The 18959-nt window shown below is 38.3% G+C and overlaps 1 protein-coding gene across 2 annotated transcripts in view; it reads left to right on the top strand.

Annotated features, from left to right (window-relative positions):
* Window positions 1-998: 998 nt before the first annotated feature.
* LOC147584379 (uncharacterized) overlaps window positions 999-18959 on the top strand; it is a 279072-nt gene continuing 261111 nt past the window's right edge. The window contains exon 1 of one of the 2 annotated variants that reach the window (XR_015249033.1): window positions 999-1654. Coding sequence is in view for 1 of the 2 variants with exons in the window: in XM_086700538.1 (XP_086556664.1) it covers window positions 1442-1654 (213 nt within the window). In the remaining variant the exon portion in view is untranslated. The remainder of the gene's footprint in view (window positions 1655-18959) is intronic. The other variant, XM_086700538.1, reaches the window with a different exon arrangement.

The raw sequence follows: 18959 nt of genomic DNA, 5'->3' as shown, positions 1-18959 counted from the left end.
TATTAAAATTAAAAATAAAAACACACCCACACAAAAATCGAATAGATGATGCTAGATCCTAGGTGTGTTTTGGTCTGGGTGTAGAAAGTGGTTTGACAGATTAGAGAAACAAATGAAAAAAACAAAAGTGGGGTTGGGGGAGACAAAAAAAAAAGGAAATAATTTGAGAATTTGAAAAAATGAATACACTAAAGTAACTAAAATACACAAAAGTAGAGAATATAGTAGAAAAAATTATAGAAAAATATCTTTAATAAAAATTAAAAATAAATATGAATTTTTTCATTTTATGTATTTAAGAAAAAAGAAAAGAAATGAAAAATGTAAAAAAAATCAAAAAAGAAAAAAGGAAAAGACAAAAAAATCGTTTGAAAATTTGAAAAAGTGAATACGCTGTAGTAGACTGAAATAAAATGATGGTAAGATAGAATTTGAAAAATTTACATAAAAGCAAAAAATATAGTAAGAAAAATTAAATAAAAATATTTTTAAAAGAAATTGAACGTAAAAATGAAGTTTTTCTTTCTGCATTCAAGAAAAATAAATGAAAAAGAGAAAAAAGAAAAAGAAAAAAGATTATTTGAAAATTTGAAAAGGTGAGTACACTGAAGTAGACTAAAATAAAATGATGGAAGTAAAGTAGAATTTGAAAAAATTTACACAGAAGTAAAAAAATATAGTAATAAAAATTAAAGATAGATATTTTTAATAAAAATTGATAATAAAAATGAGTTTTTTCTCTTTCTGTATTCAAGAAAAAGAAAAGAATTGTAAATGAGAAAAAGGAGAAAGAGAGAGAAAAAAATTGAATAGATGAACCTGCTAACAGATTGAAGTAGGACTGAAATTGCTTTGTTTTCCCCTAGAAGTCAGTCCATGTAGTTCTTTATAGTTCATAGATTAAGCTGGTGGTGAGGTTTGTGTTCTTGAAGAGAGAAGTTGGCCCAGTTGGGCAGGGCTTGGTGTAACAGCTCCACTCTCCCCTAGATGGTGCTGCTAGCCTACTGGGGTTGATTGTTACGGTGGTCATCGGTGCGCATGCGCATGCGCGGGAGTGATGAAAAATGGCGTCATCCAGCCACCCAGTCTGTTCTCCGGGTTAGCAGTTGCACACCGGTCCTCCATCTTCAGCGCTCATCCACTCCCCGATTTTCCACTTTGTGTGACCAGGCCCCAGGCAGTACCTCTCTCCCAATTTTTGTCTCAGATGCGGCTATTTTCCCCAGCCCCTTACTTCTGAAGGACTGCGGCTTTGACCCGCTCTGCTCCTCTGCGGGAGGGTCTCACCGAGCGATGGCCGAATGAGCAATGGCCGAATGTCGGCTGCACCCAGGAATGCCCTCTGGATCCTGCTGTTGCCGGTGCCCCGAGACTGCAGCCATGTGCCAGCCCACCCCCTAAAAAAATTGCAAGACAGTGTAGCCTCAGCGTTTCAGGGAACATGGAAAATTGCAACACACATCTGACACCAGGCTTCACCCTCAACGACCAGAGAATGTGGCTGCCTTCCAGGGTCTGCTGGGACCAGGTGGCTTCAACAGTCTCTACCAAATGTCCTTCCAGCAGTGGAACCGCTTTTCCCCGGGTGGCCGGAGAACTTCCCAGACCCCACTCTGTTCCTGGGGATTCACCTTTCCCACCAGAGCACCGCCAGGTATTGAGCTGCAGAGTTGCAACCTTTGCGTTCTCCTTGTTTACAGTCTTAATGGAATTTAAACCCTCTCCTTTCTCCTTTTCCCTTTTTAGTTTAGTCCCTGCGGCTGTTTCCAATTTTCCGCTTTCTCTCCAGCTGCTTTTGGGGAGGGGTGCTTTTCCCATACGCTCCCCCTCTCCGCAGTCTCCGTCCTCTCTCCGCCCACAAAAGCGGTTCCCCACCTTTCGGGGTTTCTTGCTCCCCAAGTTCAGCATATCGTGTCAGGTACCTGCTGAATTCTGTGGTTCAGGCTGTGCAGATTATTGTGTTAATCTTCCAATCGGTTTTCTAGGTGTGTGGGATGGTTTAGTGTTGGTCTGGCTGTATTTCACACAAAAAGCTTCCATGCTGTTCTGCCATCTTGGCTCCTCCCCCTACTTAAATAAAATTTTAAAAATCTATACATTTTTATGGTTCTTATTAGGTATTTGCAGTTAGGTGTATATATGAATATATAAATATTTAGGACATGAATCAAAAGTGTATATTCATATTTATAACACATATACTTATTATATAAACATATATAACAAATACAGTATATATAGAAAAATATACAATGAAACATTTCAAACATATACAAAAGCTGAGATGATGGTATAAGGAATTCTCCATGTACTCGTAACCTAGTTCACCAGTTATCTATTCATGATCAATTTGTTTCTTTTAGAGCGCCATTCATTTCCCCTTCTCCCTTCCTATTTTGAAACAAATCCCAGATACTATTTCATCTGTAAATATTTCAGTGTTTGTCTCTAAAAGGCAAGACCTCCTCTTTTCAGTATAACCACAATACCATCATCACACTGTGTCCAGTTTGTTAACCATGGGAGGATTTTTATTTAACCTTAATCTTATTTTGTATTACCTTTCTCCCAGGCCAGAATCCTGGTTTTCATTAACACCAACATAATCACTTGATTTCTTTCTTTTATATATATATGATACATATAACAGGCTTAATACTACCACCAACAATGTGATTGCTGAAAAATGGTTTCAGGTTTTTGTTTTTTTGTGTTTTTTTCTCATGGTTCTCTTTGTACTAAGGGTTGTACTTTCCAAGTAATGTGTTTTATAGTCATTTGGAATAGTTCCTGTATCATTTCCACCAACTGCAAACAGATTCATTTTATTTCATTTTGCTTTTGATGTTTAGAGTTTGCTTTTTAAATTTTAATTTTGTTTTGTAATTACATAAAATATTTACATGGTTCTAAAATCAAATCCACAAAACAACTGATATCCATGGATATTTAACTTCTATTTCTGTCTTTTTCATATTCTCTCTCTATTTAGGTAGTTCTATTATTATTATTATTATTATTATTATTATTATTTTATAACATAATAACATAAGCATATCCTGGCATGGTTCAATAGTAGTATACTATCTATACTTTTCTTCACTTTGCTTTTTTTTCTTAATAATTTATTCTAGAGAACATTCTATATTAGTATATAGATATATTTATAATTCCTGTAAAGGGTGCATAGATTTCCATTGTGTTGATGTACCATATTTTATTCAATCCATCCACTATTGTTGAGTTGAATTGTGTCCTCACACACACAAAAAAGATGTGTTCAAGTCCTAACCTCTGCTACCTGTGAATGTGACCTTACTTAGCAAGAGGGCCTCTTCTGATGCAACCAAGTAAGATGAAGTTATGTTCATTTACTGTGTGGACCCTAATCCAATATGGCTGGTATCATTATAGAAGGGGAGAGAGACACACAGGGAGAAGATGGCCATGTGACAACAGAGGCAGGGACTGGAGTGATGTGTCTACAAGCCAGAGAACACCAAGGATTATTGGCAAACACCAGAAGCTAGAAGAGGCAGGGAAGAATTCCTTTCTACGGTTTTCAAATTGAGCATGGCCCTGCTAACACCTTGATTTTAGACTTTTGGCCTTCAGAAATGTGATGCAGTGAATTTCTGTTGTTTTAAGCCACCCACTTTGTGGTAATTTGTTGCAGTAACCCTAGGAAATGAAGACATCCACTGGCAGATATTCGGGTAATTGCTGATCTTTTGCAATTGCAAACAAAGCTACCATGAAAAGCTTTGTAAATACATCAATTTTTATTTTTGCCATAGTAGTTTGAAAGGATTCTTAAAAATGAGATTGTTGATGAAAAGGGTAAATGAAGGTGTAGTTTTCGAAAACCCTGTCAAATTCCCTTCCATGGTGGTTTTATAATTTTGTATTGCCAGCAGTGATTTTTAAAAGTTCTATTTCTCCACACTTAAAATTTTGCCAATCTGATAGGTAAAAATGGTTTCTCAGTGTTTTAATTTTAATTGTGTCTTATTAGTAAGGTTGACCTTATTCTCATATAGTTAACAGCCATTTGTCTGTTTCTTCCTTCCTTCCTTCCTTCCTTCCTTCCTTCCTTCCTTCCTTCCTTCCTTCACTATCTGTTCCTTTATCTAGCCCATTTTTCTCCTTTCCCATATCCCGAAGTTATTTTTATATTAGAATTGTTAATCATTTGAGTTATGTGGCAAATGTTTTCTCCAGTTTTCTTTCTTTCTTTCTTTCTTTCTTTCTTTCTTTCTTTCTTTCTTTCTTTCTTTCACTTATTAGGGGTTAATTATTTAATGTCATCCTTAAAGCATTTTAAGGTCTTTATATCTTGACTTGAACAGTTTTGATCTATAATCATTCCATGGAGAATATAGATAACTTTATGAAGAATAAAAACTAATGCAGAGGACTTTTTAGATTAATATTTTAAAACTTGTACATTATTGGTTCTAGGCTTATAATTGATTTTGAGAATGCCTGGCACAGTTCTAAGTTGTATGACTATAGAATTCAAGTTAGTGAAGGGATCTTTGCTTGAATTAAAGCTGTCTCAACAGTGTCTTATGTATGGATAGAAAGTACTAGATTACCTAATTAGTAAGGAATGAATCCATAGTTAGAGTTTTAAAAGATACATTCAGTTTTTAAAATGCATTCAGTTGACAGTTAAACATGCCATTCATATACTTAAATAATTTAACTTTTATAAAACATGAAAAATTTATTAAGCCTGGGACATATAAATATATATCTTCTTCCAAGTAAATTTGTCACCTAAAATTTATTCTTTTATCCAGAACCTACAAGTAATTATAACCTTGAGCAAATGTACTTCATTTCCTGTCTCTGTAAGATGGGGTGGTTGGAATAAAATATTTGTTAAGCCCATTCCAACTCTAAAATGTATTAATTGGCTTCTGTGATAAGGATCTGATATGTTTCTTAGAAAACACTTGAACCTATTTTACTTTTTCTTAGTACCTTCAATTTGTACAGAAATTCAGTTCAGTACCTCTTAATAGTTAAAAAAATGAATTTCACATTGTTCTGTCTCCTCCTATACTGCAGGGTGAATGGGCTGAGTCCTCATTTATAATAGAGTGATGTTTCCAGAGTGCAAGTGGTTTCCCAAGTGCAATTTCAGAGGCTTTATGTGTGTGTGTATATAGATAGATTTATCGATATCTATAGTAAATCTATATATGTATCTGTTATCTATATCTACATATTTATCTATTCATACATGTATGTATCTTTCTCTGGCAAAAGTTCTTCAGCAGAAGCTATGGAGTGCTTCTTTCCTCTCTCAAAGTAACAAGGAAGAGAGGTAAGAGTGAGAGCAGATTCTCCAGAAGTTTCTCGAGTTAACATTTTTATTGATAACTTCCTGTGCTCAATTTGGACTCAAAATTTCAGTTACTGCTGACACCCAGGATTAAAGTGTCTGGCCCTATTATTCTCCTTCATGCCTTTTTTTTTTTTAAATTTTTTTAATGTTTACTTATTTTTGGCACAGAGAGAGAGACAGAGCATGAGCAGGGGAGGGACAGACAGAGAGGGAGACCAAGAATCTGAAGCAGGCTCCAGGCTCCGAGCTGTCAGCACAGAGCCTGGCGGCACGCGGACTCACAGACCACAAGATCATGACCTGCTGCCCAAGTCCGACGCCCAACCGACTGAGACACCCAGGCGCCTCATTCATGTCTTATTCTTTTCCTTCATAGAGTTTCTATTTGAAAATAATATACTTTATGTTTGTTTGTTTACTGTTTACCTTTGGGTCTGGATTGGAAGGCTGTAAGGATAGGAATCAGATTTTGGTTTATTTTAAACTACTGAATATTTAATGAGTTTTTAAATTTTATTTGTATTATATTTTGAATTTGAATATATTATTTGATATAATAATTACAGTAAATTTGGAGGTGCCTGGGTGGCTCAGTCAGTTAAGCATCCCACTTGAGCTCAGGTCATGATCTCATGGTTTGTTGAGTTCCAGCCCTATGCCGGACTGTTGGCTGTCAGCACGGAGCCCCCTTCGGATCCTCCATGTCTTCTCTCAGTCCCTCCCCTGCTTGCACTCTCTCTCTCTCTCAAAACGAAATAAACATTTAAAAAATAATAATTATAGTAAATTTAATTAGTGGTTAATTACAGTTACTACTCATTATTCATGGGTCCTACATTTGTGAATTTTCCCATTCACACTCCTTACTTGTAACCACCAACCTGGTAGTCCAGGCACCTCGGTAGTCATTTGTGGGGGTGCACATGCGCAGAGCAGTGAAAAAGTTGTGCCACCTGAGGCACATGTTCCCAGCTGTGATCAAACAAGGCAACAGCTTCCTATTTCAGCCCTCATGCTACTAATAAGTGACTTTTTCAGGACCTATTTAATACCATGCATTTTGAGTTTTTCTTCTTTGTGTTAATAGTTTTCCTTTAAAATGATTTGTGGGTGTGGTGCTAAAGTTCTGCCCTATGTTCCTAAGTGCAAGAAGGCTGGGATGTACCTTGCAGAGAAAATACATGTGTTAGATAAAGTTCTTTCAGGTATGACTTATGACGTTGTTGGCTGAGTTCGGTGATAATGAATCAACATTATATATGTTAATAAGGTGTCTTTAAACAGAAACACACATAAGCAAAGCTATGTATTGATTGGTTGATGAAAATGTGAGCAGAGGCTCACAGGTACCTACCTTTATTGCCCCTACAGTACCATGATTCAGTATTTGTTAATTCATTGCTTGTGGAGATTTTTTGGATATAACCACAATAAATAGTGAACCTCAACTGTATTTAAATTTAGCTTACTTTTAAAAAAATGAATATCTAAAAAAATGAATATCTAATGAATATCTATACCTGGCATATATAGTTGGTCAATAATAAATGTTTGTTGAATGAATGACCGAATGACTGAGGATGATTGTGATCACAATCAAGATCCTGATAAAAGGATTAATCAGGTTACTTAGTGATTAAGCCAACAGCTACAAGTTGGTGGATTGTGCTGTGTGGAAAGAATGCATGTCCTAGCTCATCTCTACCATTTACTGGCTGCATGGCCTCCAGTAAATACTTTAACATCCACGCTTCTGTTTCCTCATCCATTAAAACAACGATTATGAAATTCTTACTTCATGATTGCTATGGGGTTCTAGCCCAAGGCTTTTTGTAAATTAATATGAAAGCCCTTGATCATAGGTCTGGAAGTCAGGGGCCTTCAAATCAGACTCAGCTTGAGTTGAACTCACTGTGAGATGCTGACTCACTTCTCTCACCCATTAATTCCTGTCTCAGAGTTGTTCTTTTATAAAATGAACATGTTAGACTAGATGATTCTCAAGGTCTTTTCTGGCGATAGCCTGTAAGGGCCTATGTTAATAATAGGCTTGAGCTCTAAAGGGATTTCAAGGAGGTTCTGAATAGATCATAGATTAATTTTGTATCCCAGGACAAGGACAATGCCATGGACATGGTCATATTCCCAGTCCTTGGAATGATCTTGATTCTGCTCAGGCCCCTGTAAACTGATTGTCTCCCTAGGAAACCTTCTGTTAAACCTGTTACCATGATATTCTCTTCTCCAAGAGCAAAAGTTAATAGCACTGAGGCCTGAGTTCTTACCTGGAAGTATAAAATGATGCCCCTCAGAATTGAAGAGTATTTGAGAGCCCTTAAGACTGGTGCCCAAGAGGATGGTATAATTAGGAAGTTAAAAATACAGATACAGTGAAGCACTAGCTATGTTTATTTATTTGCACAAATAAAACTCCATATATATGTCAGAATATTCACATATGTCAATGAACTGTCTAAATTTTATAAATCTTAAGCCTGAAGGGACACAAACCAGTTATGACCTACAGAACAAATCATATGACTCCTGAGCTTTCATTTCTTCTGCAGTGAAATGGGTGGTGACAATTCCTGCACTAGCTACCTCCTGGTGTTGACCAACAAATAAGACACGTGTTTTATAATCTCATGGTGAATATGAGAAGGTCTTATAAGTATTATTTTTTATAACCTAGTTAAATCTTAGTATTATACAATGACAATGGCATATGACTCTGTCACATACATGTCAAATACCAAAAGAAAAACCCTTGAAATTTCAGTTGGGTCATTGTTTAAGAAATTAATCAAGGGGAACTTAAGGAGAAGTAGAAGTGTTTAAAATCTTAACCTTCTTTGATGAAAATAAAGCTGTTCTCTTTTGTTTTTCTAGTAAAGCATCTAGTTCTTTTCAGTGGTCCAGAAATAATGACTGCAACAATGGAAATATGATGTGTATGAATTATAATACTGAATATTCCCAAACAAGCTAAATAACAAAATAAATTATCCAGAGACACATCTATTATCAATGCATACCTATGGTCTGAAATGGACTTGTGGTCCTGAATAATAAACTCATACTTCCGAAGCCAAGTACTATAGGGATTTGTGTCTAAATTTGACATCTGCCTCATTAGGGATGCAATTGGCCAAACAGCCTAGATGCTGGTAGCTATGGGCATATTCATATTAATTAAGATTATTTTGGCAAATCTCTTTCTGAGGAATCAGATAAATAGTATCAGTACGTAACTCTATTGTTAATAGAGATAAACTGGTTGATATTCTGGGAATAAATAGTCTGTGTAGTTAATGAAATGTCCTGGCTCATGATATCTATTCCTTTCTCTGGATTCAAGGCTATTCTTTCCACTTGCATAACTGTCATAGTGAGAAACAGGGCTCTTTCAAATCTCCGTATGGCTTATTCGTAAAGTCATTTTCCAGTAGCAGTGTGATGACTCATCCATAAGCAATGACCTTGTAAAAGTCATCTAAAGGGAGCTGTAGAACTTTTATTTAAATTGATAAAAACATCAAGAAGTCCATGTAAAACTCAAAGCAACCTTGGTTTTCTGCTTACTGCCAAAACTAACTTTTCTTTTCCTTTTTTAAATAGTGACATTGGCTAAAATGAAGAATAATATGAACAGAAAAATACCTTCAAATATCCATTGAAGGAAAATTATCATATTGTTTCACTAAACAGAGAACCCAAATAATCTGAGATATATATCTGTATTTAATTTTTAGTAAAAGTTTATTTGTTCAGTTATCAGAAATTTAATGAAGAAAAATAATCTAGGGAATATTCTTGGGCTCTTATTACACCAATTTATATTTTTAACTTTGGTTCTTCCCCTAACTAACTGCATGATTTTTAATGTCACTATTCCAATTTCAACATTTCCAAGGTTCTTTGCAGCCCTAAATCTATGCTTATTCAGTGAAAATAGTACCCAGAATTATGATCAATTTCAATTAGTAAAGAGGTTGGGGAAGAGAAGGAAAGCATTTCTGATGAACAGTAAATAACTTTTAAAACCTTAAAGCATCCTGTTCCCTAAGCATCTGGGCTAATTATGAGATTTTATTAGAGAAGCTAGTTAAAATAATATACCAAACCTGCAACATTTCAGTATTTTAATGACCCTATATGATGGCCCATTGGGTTCTATTTTATGCCATATAACAAAAGTGGGCATCTGTTGTAGATAAGTAACTCCTTTAGCCGGAAAATACAGATGATCTCAGCAATGTGGCCAGTGACCAAGACAGCTGGGCAGATGTGTTCCTTGCAATTATCTTAGCAGAAGATGTAGATTCTTACCTGATGTTTCTGTTTGATTATCAGTCCTAAAGACTGACACAGTGAAACATATGCATACTCACACAGCCTTGGGATATAAATAAATGCCATTATAAATTACAGAAAGATTAAATTCTTACACGAAGTTGGGAATGGTAGTGTTATGAAACATATCTCTATGAGATCCATTCTGTGAGAGTCCCCAGATTTCTTCTATACCATTTGCTCTGGAGACTTAGCCACTGGCCTAATGGAATGTTAGGCTGCTGGCACCCCTGTCTTGTTTCCTGGCAGCTGTGGCCGTCTCAGTCTCCTGTGAGCCTGTGGAACCCAAGTCCCCCTCTACCACACTGCAGACTGTGGCCATTTTTGCCACTTTAAGATGCAGATGAAGCCTAGCACTCCATTGCAGCTGTGGATTTTGGCTTTCCCATCAGAAAGGAAGGATTCGTTAGAGATTAGGTATAAAAAAAAACTCTGCTTGATAAAATGCTATTCTCCTCTTCTCCCTGTTAGACTGTTGGGAGATGCAGAGGTTCCAGTTGCCATGACATGATTTCACTCTCTGAGTCTAGCAAGTCCTTGAACCAGGAATAGCATCTAGTCTATTTTCACATTCTCCATTGTTTAGCAGTGTTTTACACAAAGAAGGGACCCAAGAAATGTTGGCTTGCTTGCTGACTGAACACAGAATGTAATATTTTTCCTGTTCCACATTTAGACTCTGATGGCGTGACCAGATTGAAACTATGGTGTGTAAAGTGATCCCATGTTGCTAATGATCTGCATGGTATCTTAACGTGGTAGCATGTGATTCCATGGAAGAAAGTGTGGAGACAAAGCCAGCTCAACTGATGAAGCTAACCTAATGTATTAATAATTTCCTGATTCTGAATGGAACTGTGACAGACCTTATCTTTGTGGAAAGTAATGAGACAGTTTAAATGATTTTTAAAGATTATTTTTCTTCCATTTTTCTCTTCTCATTCCTTGATAACATTCTTTCCTGCCTCCTCCGCTCCCCCACTCACTGTACCTTGATATCTCTTTCACTTTTCAATGTGAAGGGAATTTCTGCCCCCCTCCATACATATGCTTGGTACCAGGGTGATGGTTCCCCTCTACTCAAGCCAGCCAGCAAATTTAAAATGTATGACAGAGGCAAGAATGCCCGCTGTTCCTCCTGGTTACCATCACCCATGTAAACTTTCAGTTTGCTTCCCCTCTCTCCTCCAGTGTTGCTGTCACTGTTCTGGGGGTGGGGGACCTCACAAAAATGCATTCCTCAGCATCCTGGGCTCTGTGTCCAAACCTCTTCTCATGCATTTCATTTATGTCTCATCTCAACAATGCATTCCTGTGCTCAAGCCCCACGACTTGTAATTACCAATAACTGTGCCTCCTCCAAAGCCTTGATTTCAACCGTACCTCCCTCTTCACTAACCAGCATTTCTTGTCTTCCCAACTAACTTCTTGTACTTTGTCAACTGAAGCATTTCTTCAGACTCGATGGGCCCTCAATACATGTGTTCATTAGTGACTTTCCTCCCTCGAGGTCATTATTTTCCTTCTCACCCAACCTAGATTTTGTGTGCTTTCCTGTGCTCCTTGCTCTTCTCTATTCTGTTTGCCTATAAAGCTTTCGGCCCTGATGAGATTTAACTTTTCAACTGCTTCCCACTTATGCCTGTATGGATGAACATAGCTAGGGAAAATCATGCAATGACAAATTTATGGTCATAAATACCAAGGAAGCCCCATCATTATCAGACAGCCCTACCCTGTTGTCCTAATTCATTCACAGTGCCCACCACCCCAACCCTCCAAATCATTGAGAAAATAATTTCACTTCTCAAAATTTCTGAACTACTTCCTCTTCCTCTTTTTTTTTTTTTAAGACAAATCAACTCATGTTAGCAGTAGACAAAACACAAGTTCAAAGATAAAATTATCAATAATTTCAAGACTGTGACTGCAGAGGATTGTGCCAAAGGTGGGGCCCTCCTGAACCTAGGCCCTGTGTGACTGTAGTCACTATGGCCCGTGAAGCTGCCGAATGGTAGCTTTCCTCCCAAAATATGTTTAAAGGTTAGTTCAAATAAGTTAATATCCTTCCTGTACAGTTTAATTTAGTGGAATCCATAGCATGGTTATAGCCATGAGAATAGAAGCATGAAGGCACGAAACATAAACAGGGGAAAGAATACAGTTGCATTCAAACACAATAAATTGTTGATTGTCAGATAGGGAAATAACTGTGATCAGTGTGCATCTGTGTGGTTTTGTTAATTAAAAATAATGTACAGCAATCTATGTCTTTATGTAATAAGCTATCCTGGTCATCACAGACCTGTTCCCTGATGATGCCTAGGATAATTTGCATAGGATAGATGCTACTGATGCATCATTTCTGAAGGATTCCTGGCATAGGACAGTGAAAGGTCTTGTGGAACCTGCCTAGAAGAGCAGTGGCTTAGCTGCATGAAACCCTGGGCAGCCTCCATGGTATGTTTCTCAGGTGTAGTCAACGCACAAAGAGCCCCAGGAACCTATACAAGAGCCATCCCTTGGCCAGATAAACACAGTGAGGCCAAATCTAGCCAAATGGGCTGGAGAAAGAACTCCTTCTGTGAGTGTTTGCTCTACAGTCCAGAATGTCAAGTTTAACAAAAGCAAGTCTTTTTGAAAATAGACCATAATCCCTTTCAATCATAAAGCATCATTTCAAAACCCAAGTTTTTATGCCAAGATTTATCCTAATTATAAAATAATCCCTGTTATTGTGATGCCTTTCTGTCAGTATGCCAGTTCCATAGGTGGAGGCAATCTGGTTACCCCTTAGGAGCCCTGGGCTGGGCAATCATTGCACCCTATAGCTGAGAGAGCAAGTGAATAGGACTTATGACTCCAAGCTAGGAGGAGGGCTTTTGTGTTAGCAGATTTACTGCTCATACTGTGCAATCCTCTTAAGTCCTGGACAATATTAAATAAAGCTACTAGTACACTAGTACAATGAAGTTTTGTGGTAATTTACATGAAAATGGGTACCATGCTTTCAGGACACGCTTGTCTAATTTTTATCTGCATGTAGGTGCCCCTGATTTGTATTTTTAAAACTGTAATTTCTCTTGGAGTTAAAAATGTATCCTGTTAAAGTAACTGAGGCCATTTCTCTTTTGGGAAAATGCAATTATTTTTTAATATTGTGAGGTATTACTTTAATAATTGTGTTTGTTTTGGCTTTTCCCCTTATGACACTGGGAAGAGGATTAAGTTTAGTTATCATACAGATGCAAATCAGAATGGTGATTATCAATTTTGTTTTGTCTTTCCATCTTTCCTGGAAGGTGATATATTATTTTCCTACATCGTACACATCTTCCCCATATTCTTTTTAAAGAGTTAACATACATGTCCTTGTTGTTGTTGTTGTTGTTGTTGTCGTCATCGTCGTCGTCGCTGCTGCTGCTGCTGCTGCTGCTTCTTGTTTTGGCGGGGAGGGGGTAATGGATAATTGTGGAAATAAACCTATAGGTGATGAAAATCCTTAGATTAGTTTTTCCTGACTGGAGGTCACACAGAGTCCCTGCTGTGGTTCTGCCTAAAGGAATTGAAGTTCTTTTTCTTAATAAATACTTTGTTCTTCTTCAGCTCCCTTCCCCAGCATGTGAGAACTGTAATAGTTGGGATTCACTGAAAGGCAACCAGGAAATTTTCACAAGGCACCTGGTAACCCCATCCTTACTCTAAGGTGGTTTTTCGTATTTAGATTTGGTTAAATATAAGACAAGTAGAGTCAGGTTCCAGCTGTCTCTTAATTTCATCATAAGATTCTTCCTGGCTACTGTACAAACTGATTTACAAGTAAGCAAGCAACCAATAAGAGAACAAAAACTGCATTTCCAAGCACAGATTGTATTCACATCTGAAGAAGCGATTGAGTTGTGTGAATGGTATTTCAAATCTCAGTATTTCAAATATAAAAATAACAGAAGAGAATGTGTGGGGCTCAACCCTTCCCTCCCGAGAGCCCTAAGGTTGGTGGTGACTTTGCCCATGGTATAACCAAGGTCCTTGAGCCCTGTTAGCCTGTGCTCTGTCATGGGGTATGATTGTGGGGCTAGAGTTCAGGCAGAGAGAGGATCACAATATTTTTAAACTGGCCCATAGCCCATTTCCTAAGGACACTCAGGTAGGGCATCTGGTGTCTGGAAGAGAACACGGTTTCTGAAGAAACGCTGCAATTTAAACCTCAGATTTCCCATTTATTAGCACTGTGACCTTAGGCCAATTACCTGAGCCTGACCGTCTTCATCTGTGAAATGAGAGTCATAAAGCTTGCCTTAGAGAATCTCAACAATTACATTTTTCTTTTGATGCCTACTACTTGTCTCTTCTACAGTTATAGTTGAGTGGGAACAACATGTTTAAAGTGCTAAGCACAGACTCAAGAAGGCAAAAAACATAAGCGGTGGGAAGGGATAGAGTTGCATTCTACCAAGTAAATCCCTATTTAGGGTGTTACCTATTCAGGGTGTTTGGTAAGAGTTGGTGTCTATACAGATAATCTCACTAAACTAACCACCTGAATACAACTGCAACGTAATTACTAGTTGTGGTTGAATCTGTTGAAGTTACTAAAATTTAGGACTGGCATATTTCTTAAAGAAAAACTCATTCAAACTTTGACAGATGGAACAAGGCAAGGGGTGGGCGGGACAAGTGGCTTCCACAGGACTTCCAGCTCCTAAATGGCACCTCCAACCCTAGATGCCAGATTTCCTGATTCTAAATTCACTCTTTCCCCCATGACACCATGCCTCTGATAACATGGAGAAAAAAGTCTACACTCATTAAATGTTGTTTGTAGAATTATAGCGTTTTATGTTGCTGGCAGTCCTGACGCCGATTTAAGGAAAACATCGAATTATCTATAATCTTCAAATACCTATACCTACGTGGAAAACCCCATGGATTAAACTGTCTAAGTTTCTGACACTAGGCTTTCCAATTCCTGCTGGGGTGGATTTATTCATTTGTCCCTTTAAGGGTCTAACCCTTCTTTGGCAGTTTATTTCCCTAAATCTTGATTCCCATCTCCAACCTTACCCACTCCTGAATATGAAGAAGGTACACTGTTTTCTTTTCAAATTTGGTAACTTTGGCCACAGGCCTCACAATGGGCCTCACATTACTTAATAGCTGCTGTGAGCTTCTTAGAGCCAGACTGATCAGTTCAGGTCTGTGGTAATTATGAGTTACTTTTATTTCCACATCAAGCTTTTCCTCCTTCATTTCTCCAGCCCTCCAGCCTCAAACTCCATGGATTTGCCTTAACAACTTCAATCAAACAGCTGCCCTTTACTTTTTGATGTGTTTAATTTTTTGACTCAAATGATTAGGCAAAAAGCCTTGTAAACGGCCCTCAAAAAGCTCCAGCCCAACTTCCTGTGAGCTTCCTTTAATCACACATCCTCTGGACTCGTTAAATCTTATCTGTGACAAAAGACATCACAGAACATTTCCTCTCCAGCTGAGGCTTTGCCCCAAGACCACCCCTAACACTTTTGAGTCAGGGCCAAGCTGCAGCCTCAGCAGCATTCACACCCATGACAAGGGCGAGGAGCTGCTGAGTCCTGGGGTCACACCAGGGCTTTCTCCAGCAGGAAGCTGGTGCTCTTGAGCTGACATGGACACAGAGTCTATAAGGTGGGAGGGCTGAGCCAGAAATGTGTGGAGGACACAGACTGTGTCTTAGGGAGCTGGGCTCTTCCTTAAGTAGTCTCTGCTGAGATACATATGTGCTTGGAAATTGTTCAAGACATAAGTCAGCTCAAGCCAATGAATGTTTGCCAGCTTTACACCTATTCATCTTTCTTCATACACATTGTCATGCTTCCTTCTCAAATGGATTTTGACACACATGTTGGAAACGAACAGATTGAAAAATAGACTCTCAGATTGATTAACCATTGTCCAGACTGCAGGGTTTTAATCTTTTCCTTGACCTGCAGCCACCCTGTATACCTATACCTCTGAGACTGGTGCCACAGCATGTGGTGGGTGACTGTTTTTTAACATGAGACAGCTTTATGCTATATAGAGTCTAGTTCACTGTGTGCATGTGTGTGGGGGGGGGGGCAGGGAAGTAAAATAGTGATCAGCAAGTATTTTGTTCTAGTGGCAGCTTTCTGGCCTGCATGGTAACTGAATTTAATCTGACTTTATCTGAAATGACTCCAGCAAGAGTTAACAGTTTGGTGTGAGGTAAGTATGTGGCTCTTTCTTCTGAGAGTATAGGACCTACATGGGGGGCACCTGGGTGTCTCAGTCAGTTGTGTCCAACTTCAGCTCAAGTCATGATCTTACGGCTCGTGGGTTGGAGCCCCGTATTGGGGTCTGTGCTGACAGCTCAGATCCTGGAGCCTGCTTCAGATTCCGTGTCTCCATCTCCCTCTGCTCCCTGCCCCCCACCCCCACTTGTTCTCTCTCTCTCTCTTTCTCAAAAATAAAGACACATTAAAAAAAAAAAAAAGATCTATGTGGGAGTGGGTCAAAAGTTTCTCTTTCCCTCTCTCTCTGTTAGAGATATACTATTTTACATAAAGATAGTCCAGGTATAGAATGAATTCTCCTGGGTATTATTATACTCCAAGAAATTATAAACCTGTAACTGAAAAGTACAGACTATTAGCTGATTTGGCACTTATGATTTTATTTTAATGGTTACTATTACAGATACCCAAGGATATAATAGCAATAAAGCTATTTTCTCTAAAACAGAAATATTCCAAACAAAACAGAGATGACATCTAATCCTTAAGCCTCAGATAGTGACTTACACACAAATGTATTTGCCCATTAAAACCCTTTGATCAAAATAGTGCCTTGTAGACAGTGAAAGAGTCTATAGATTTAATAAAATATCATATTATTTCTTTTTTTTAATGTTTATTTTTGAGAGACAGAGACAGAGCATGAGAGGGGGAGGGGCAGAGAGTGAGGGAAACACAGAATTCAAAGCAGGCTCCAGGCTCCGGGCTGTCAGCACAGAGACCTACATGAAGCTCAAACCCACAAATCATGAGATCATAACCTAAGCTGAAATCAAACACTTAACCAACTGAGCCACCCAGGCACTCCAATCATATTATTGCTTATGTGATTTCTTTTTCTCAAGAGGTAGGTGTAGGGGACAACCAGGAAGTAAAAACATTGGCTGAGAATCCTGGAGTCATGCTGATAATTTTTTTCAGAGACACCACAAAGAGGTCTGCCTGCTTGTGGTAAAAAAATCAGAAATGTAAAGGAGAGGAACTGTTGGATCCCATAGCTGGTAAGACAAGCATGTCTGAGCACAGTGGACAGTTTGCTGCCTCTGCCAGCACCAACTTCTTCTTTCCCAGCATCTCTTGGATCCATGTAGCACCAAGGAAGAACTACAGTTCTCCAAGGCAGCATCATCTGATAGACTAAACCAATGAGAGTAAATCTCTTAGATTAGAGTGAGTGAACCAGGGCTGGGCAGGTGACCTCAACTGTCCCAGAACTTTGCCTTGAAATGCTGAGTCAAGCATAATCTTTCTCCACTGCAGACACAAATAATAAAGAAATAGCTCAGGGAGCTATTGGCAACATTCTCAGGACCATACGATGAGGTCCTGTCTAAATAAAATAATACAGGAGAATTGGAGCTGGGAAAGAGGGGAAAAGCCTGAGTATTTGTTATGTATTTTAAGTTACTAGATTGAGTATCACTTGAAAATAGCCCCATTTGAGACTTTTTAATCAATAAATACCCTTCTTGCTTATGCCAATTTTAGCTAGGTTTTTTGATTTTTGAAACTGAAGGCATGCTAACAAACCATTAAATCTGTACAATTACCCTGAACTGTGTTCCACATCCCTGACTCTGACTTCTTCCTTCATCACTGTCTTGACCTCACCAAAATAGCCAGCTGCGAGAATCCAGAATCCAGTTGGGATCCTTGGAGATCAGTACTCCATGGAGAGTAGAGTGTCTGGCTGGAGATCATCATGGCTCTATACAGAATCTGCTGCCACAGAGACAGCAGGGATATCAATATTCTCCTGCCCCTGGGGCTGGATAGAATAATGGGCCCATCTGTAGGGCAGGAACAGCCTGAACAGAAAACTGAGTGAGAAGCTAATGAAGAGCTGGAAGAGCACCAGGAAACAGAGGACTTGGAATTAACATGAATTTCCAAAGAGAACAGCAAGTACAGCTACTCAATAAGGGGATAGAGTTTCCTGGAGACTTCATGAAGAGCGATCAAACCTCCCAAACAAAGAATATGTCCATATCTCAAAGATATTCCAAGTGGGGTACCACATCTGTCCAGCAGGGACCTCCATCCCCTCCCCCCACCCTCCCACCCCACAGTGTTCTCAGGAATATATAAGAAGTCTGTGGAGAGTTACTTGTACCACCTCTTCAGTTTGCCCCCTCCTGGCATATGGGAGGGAGAGGAAGATCCAGCCAGAGGGGTGTGAGAGCCCCCTAAATGGACTTGCTGAAACTTTGAGCTCTTAGTGCCTTCCTCCTACACTAGAAGGTATCCAAGATATTTCCCAGTCTCTTCTTCACAACCATAAAATGAAGGCACAGAAGTGACTCAGTTCTGAGTACTATTATCTAGATCAGTATACTGTGACTTTGGGTTTTCAGAAAATTCAACAGTTTGCTCATGTTTATACTTCCAGAGGGAAACTTTCTTTTTATAAAAAAAAAAAATCAAAAAACTTTGTTGATCTTAGGACATAAGAAAAATAGTGCCTTTTAAACTGTCTGAAGTATGGATGGGACCACTAAAATAATAGAAATGGGATGTATAAAGAAAACCTTATGGAGAAAGAAAAGAATGACAAAGGAAACCTGATCAGGTTAGTCAAAGGCAGGAAAGAAGAAAAAAGCAAAGAAAACTAAAGGCACAAAAATAAATGGAAATAATCCTATCAGTGATTATAATAATCATGAGTGAATTAAACTCACCAGTTAAACTGATGGTAAAAATTAGGCTTTAATAAATTCAGCCATCAACCACTTATAAAATACACACTTAAAATATAAGAAAAATTCAAAGTAGAGAAATAAATAAAATACATATCAAACAATTACTAATTAATAGTAATATCATCAAGATAGATTTTAAGGAAGGAACATTGTCAAGGATAGAGAGGCTTGTTACATAATCATAAATGAAACAAGTTGCCAAGGAAGCATAATATTCTTGGATGTATGTATACTGAATAACCTATCCTCAAGGTATATAAA

The sequence above is a fragment of the Puma concolor genome, chromosome A1, assembly GCF_028749965.1.
Source record: "Puma concolor isolate L17-30 chromosome A1, mPumCon1.1.hap2, whole genome shotgun sequence".
Classification (NCBI taxonomy): domain Eukaryota; kingdom Metazoa; phylum Chordata; class Mammalia; order Carnivora; family Felidae; genus Puma; species Puma concolor.
The sequence above is the reverse complement of the archived record's forward strand: the minus strand, read 5'-3'. Positions and strand labels throughout refer to the sequence as shown.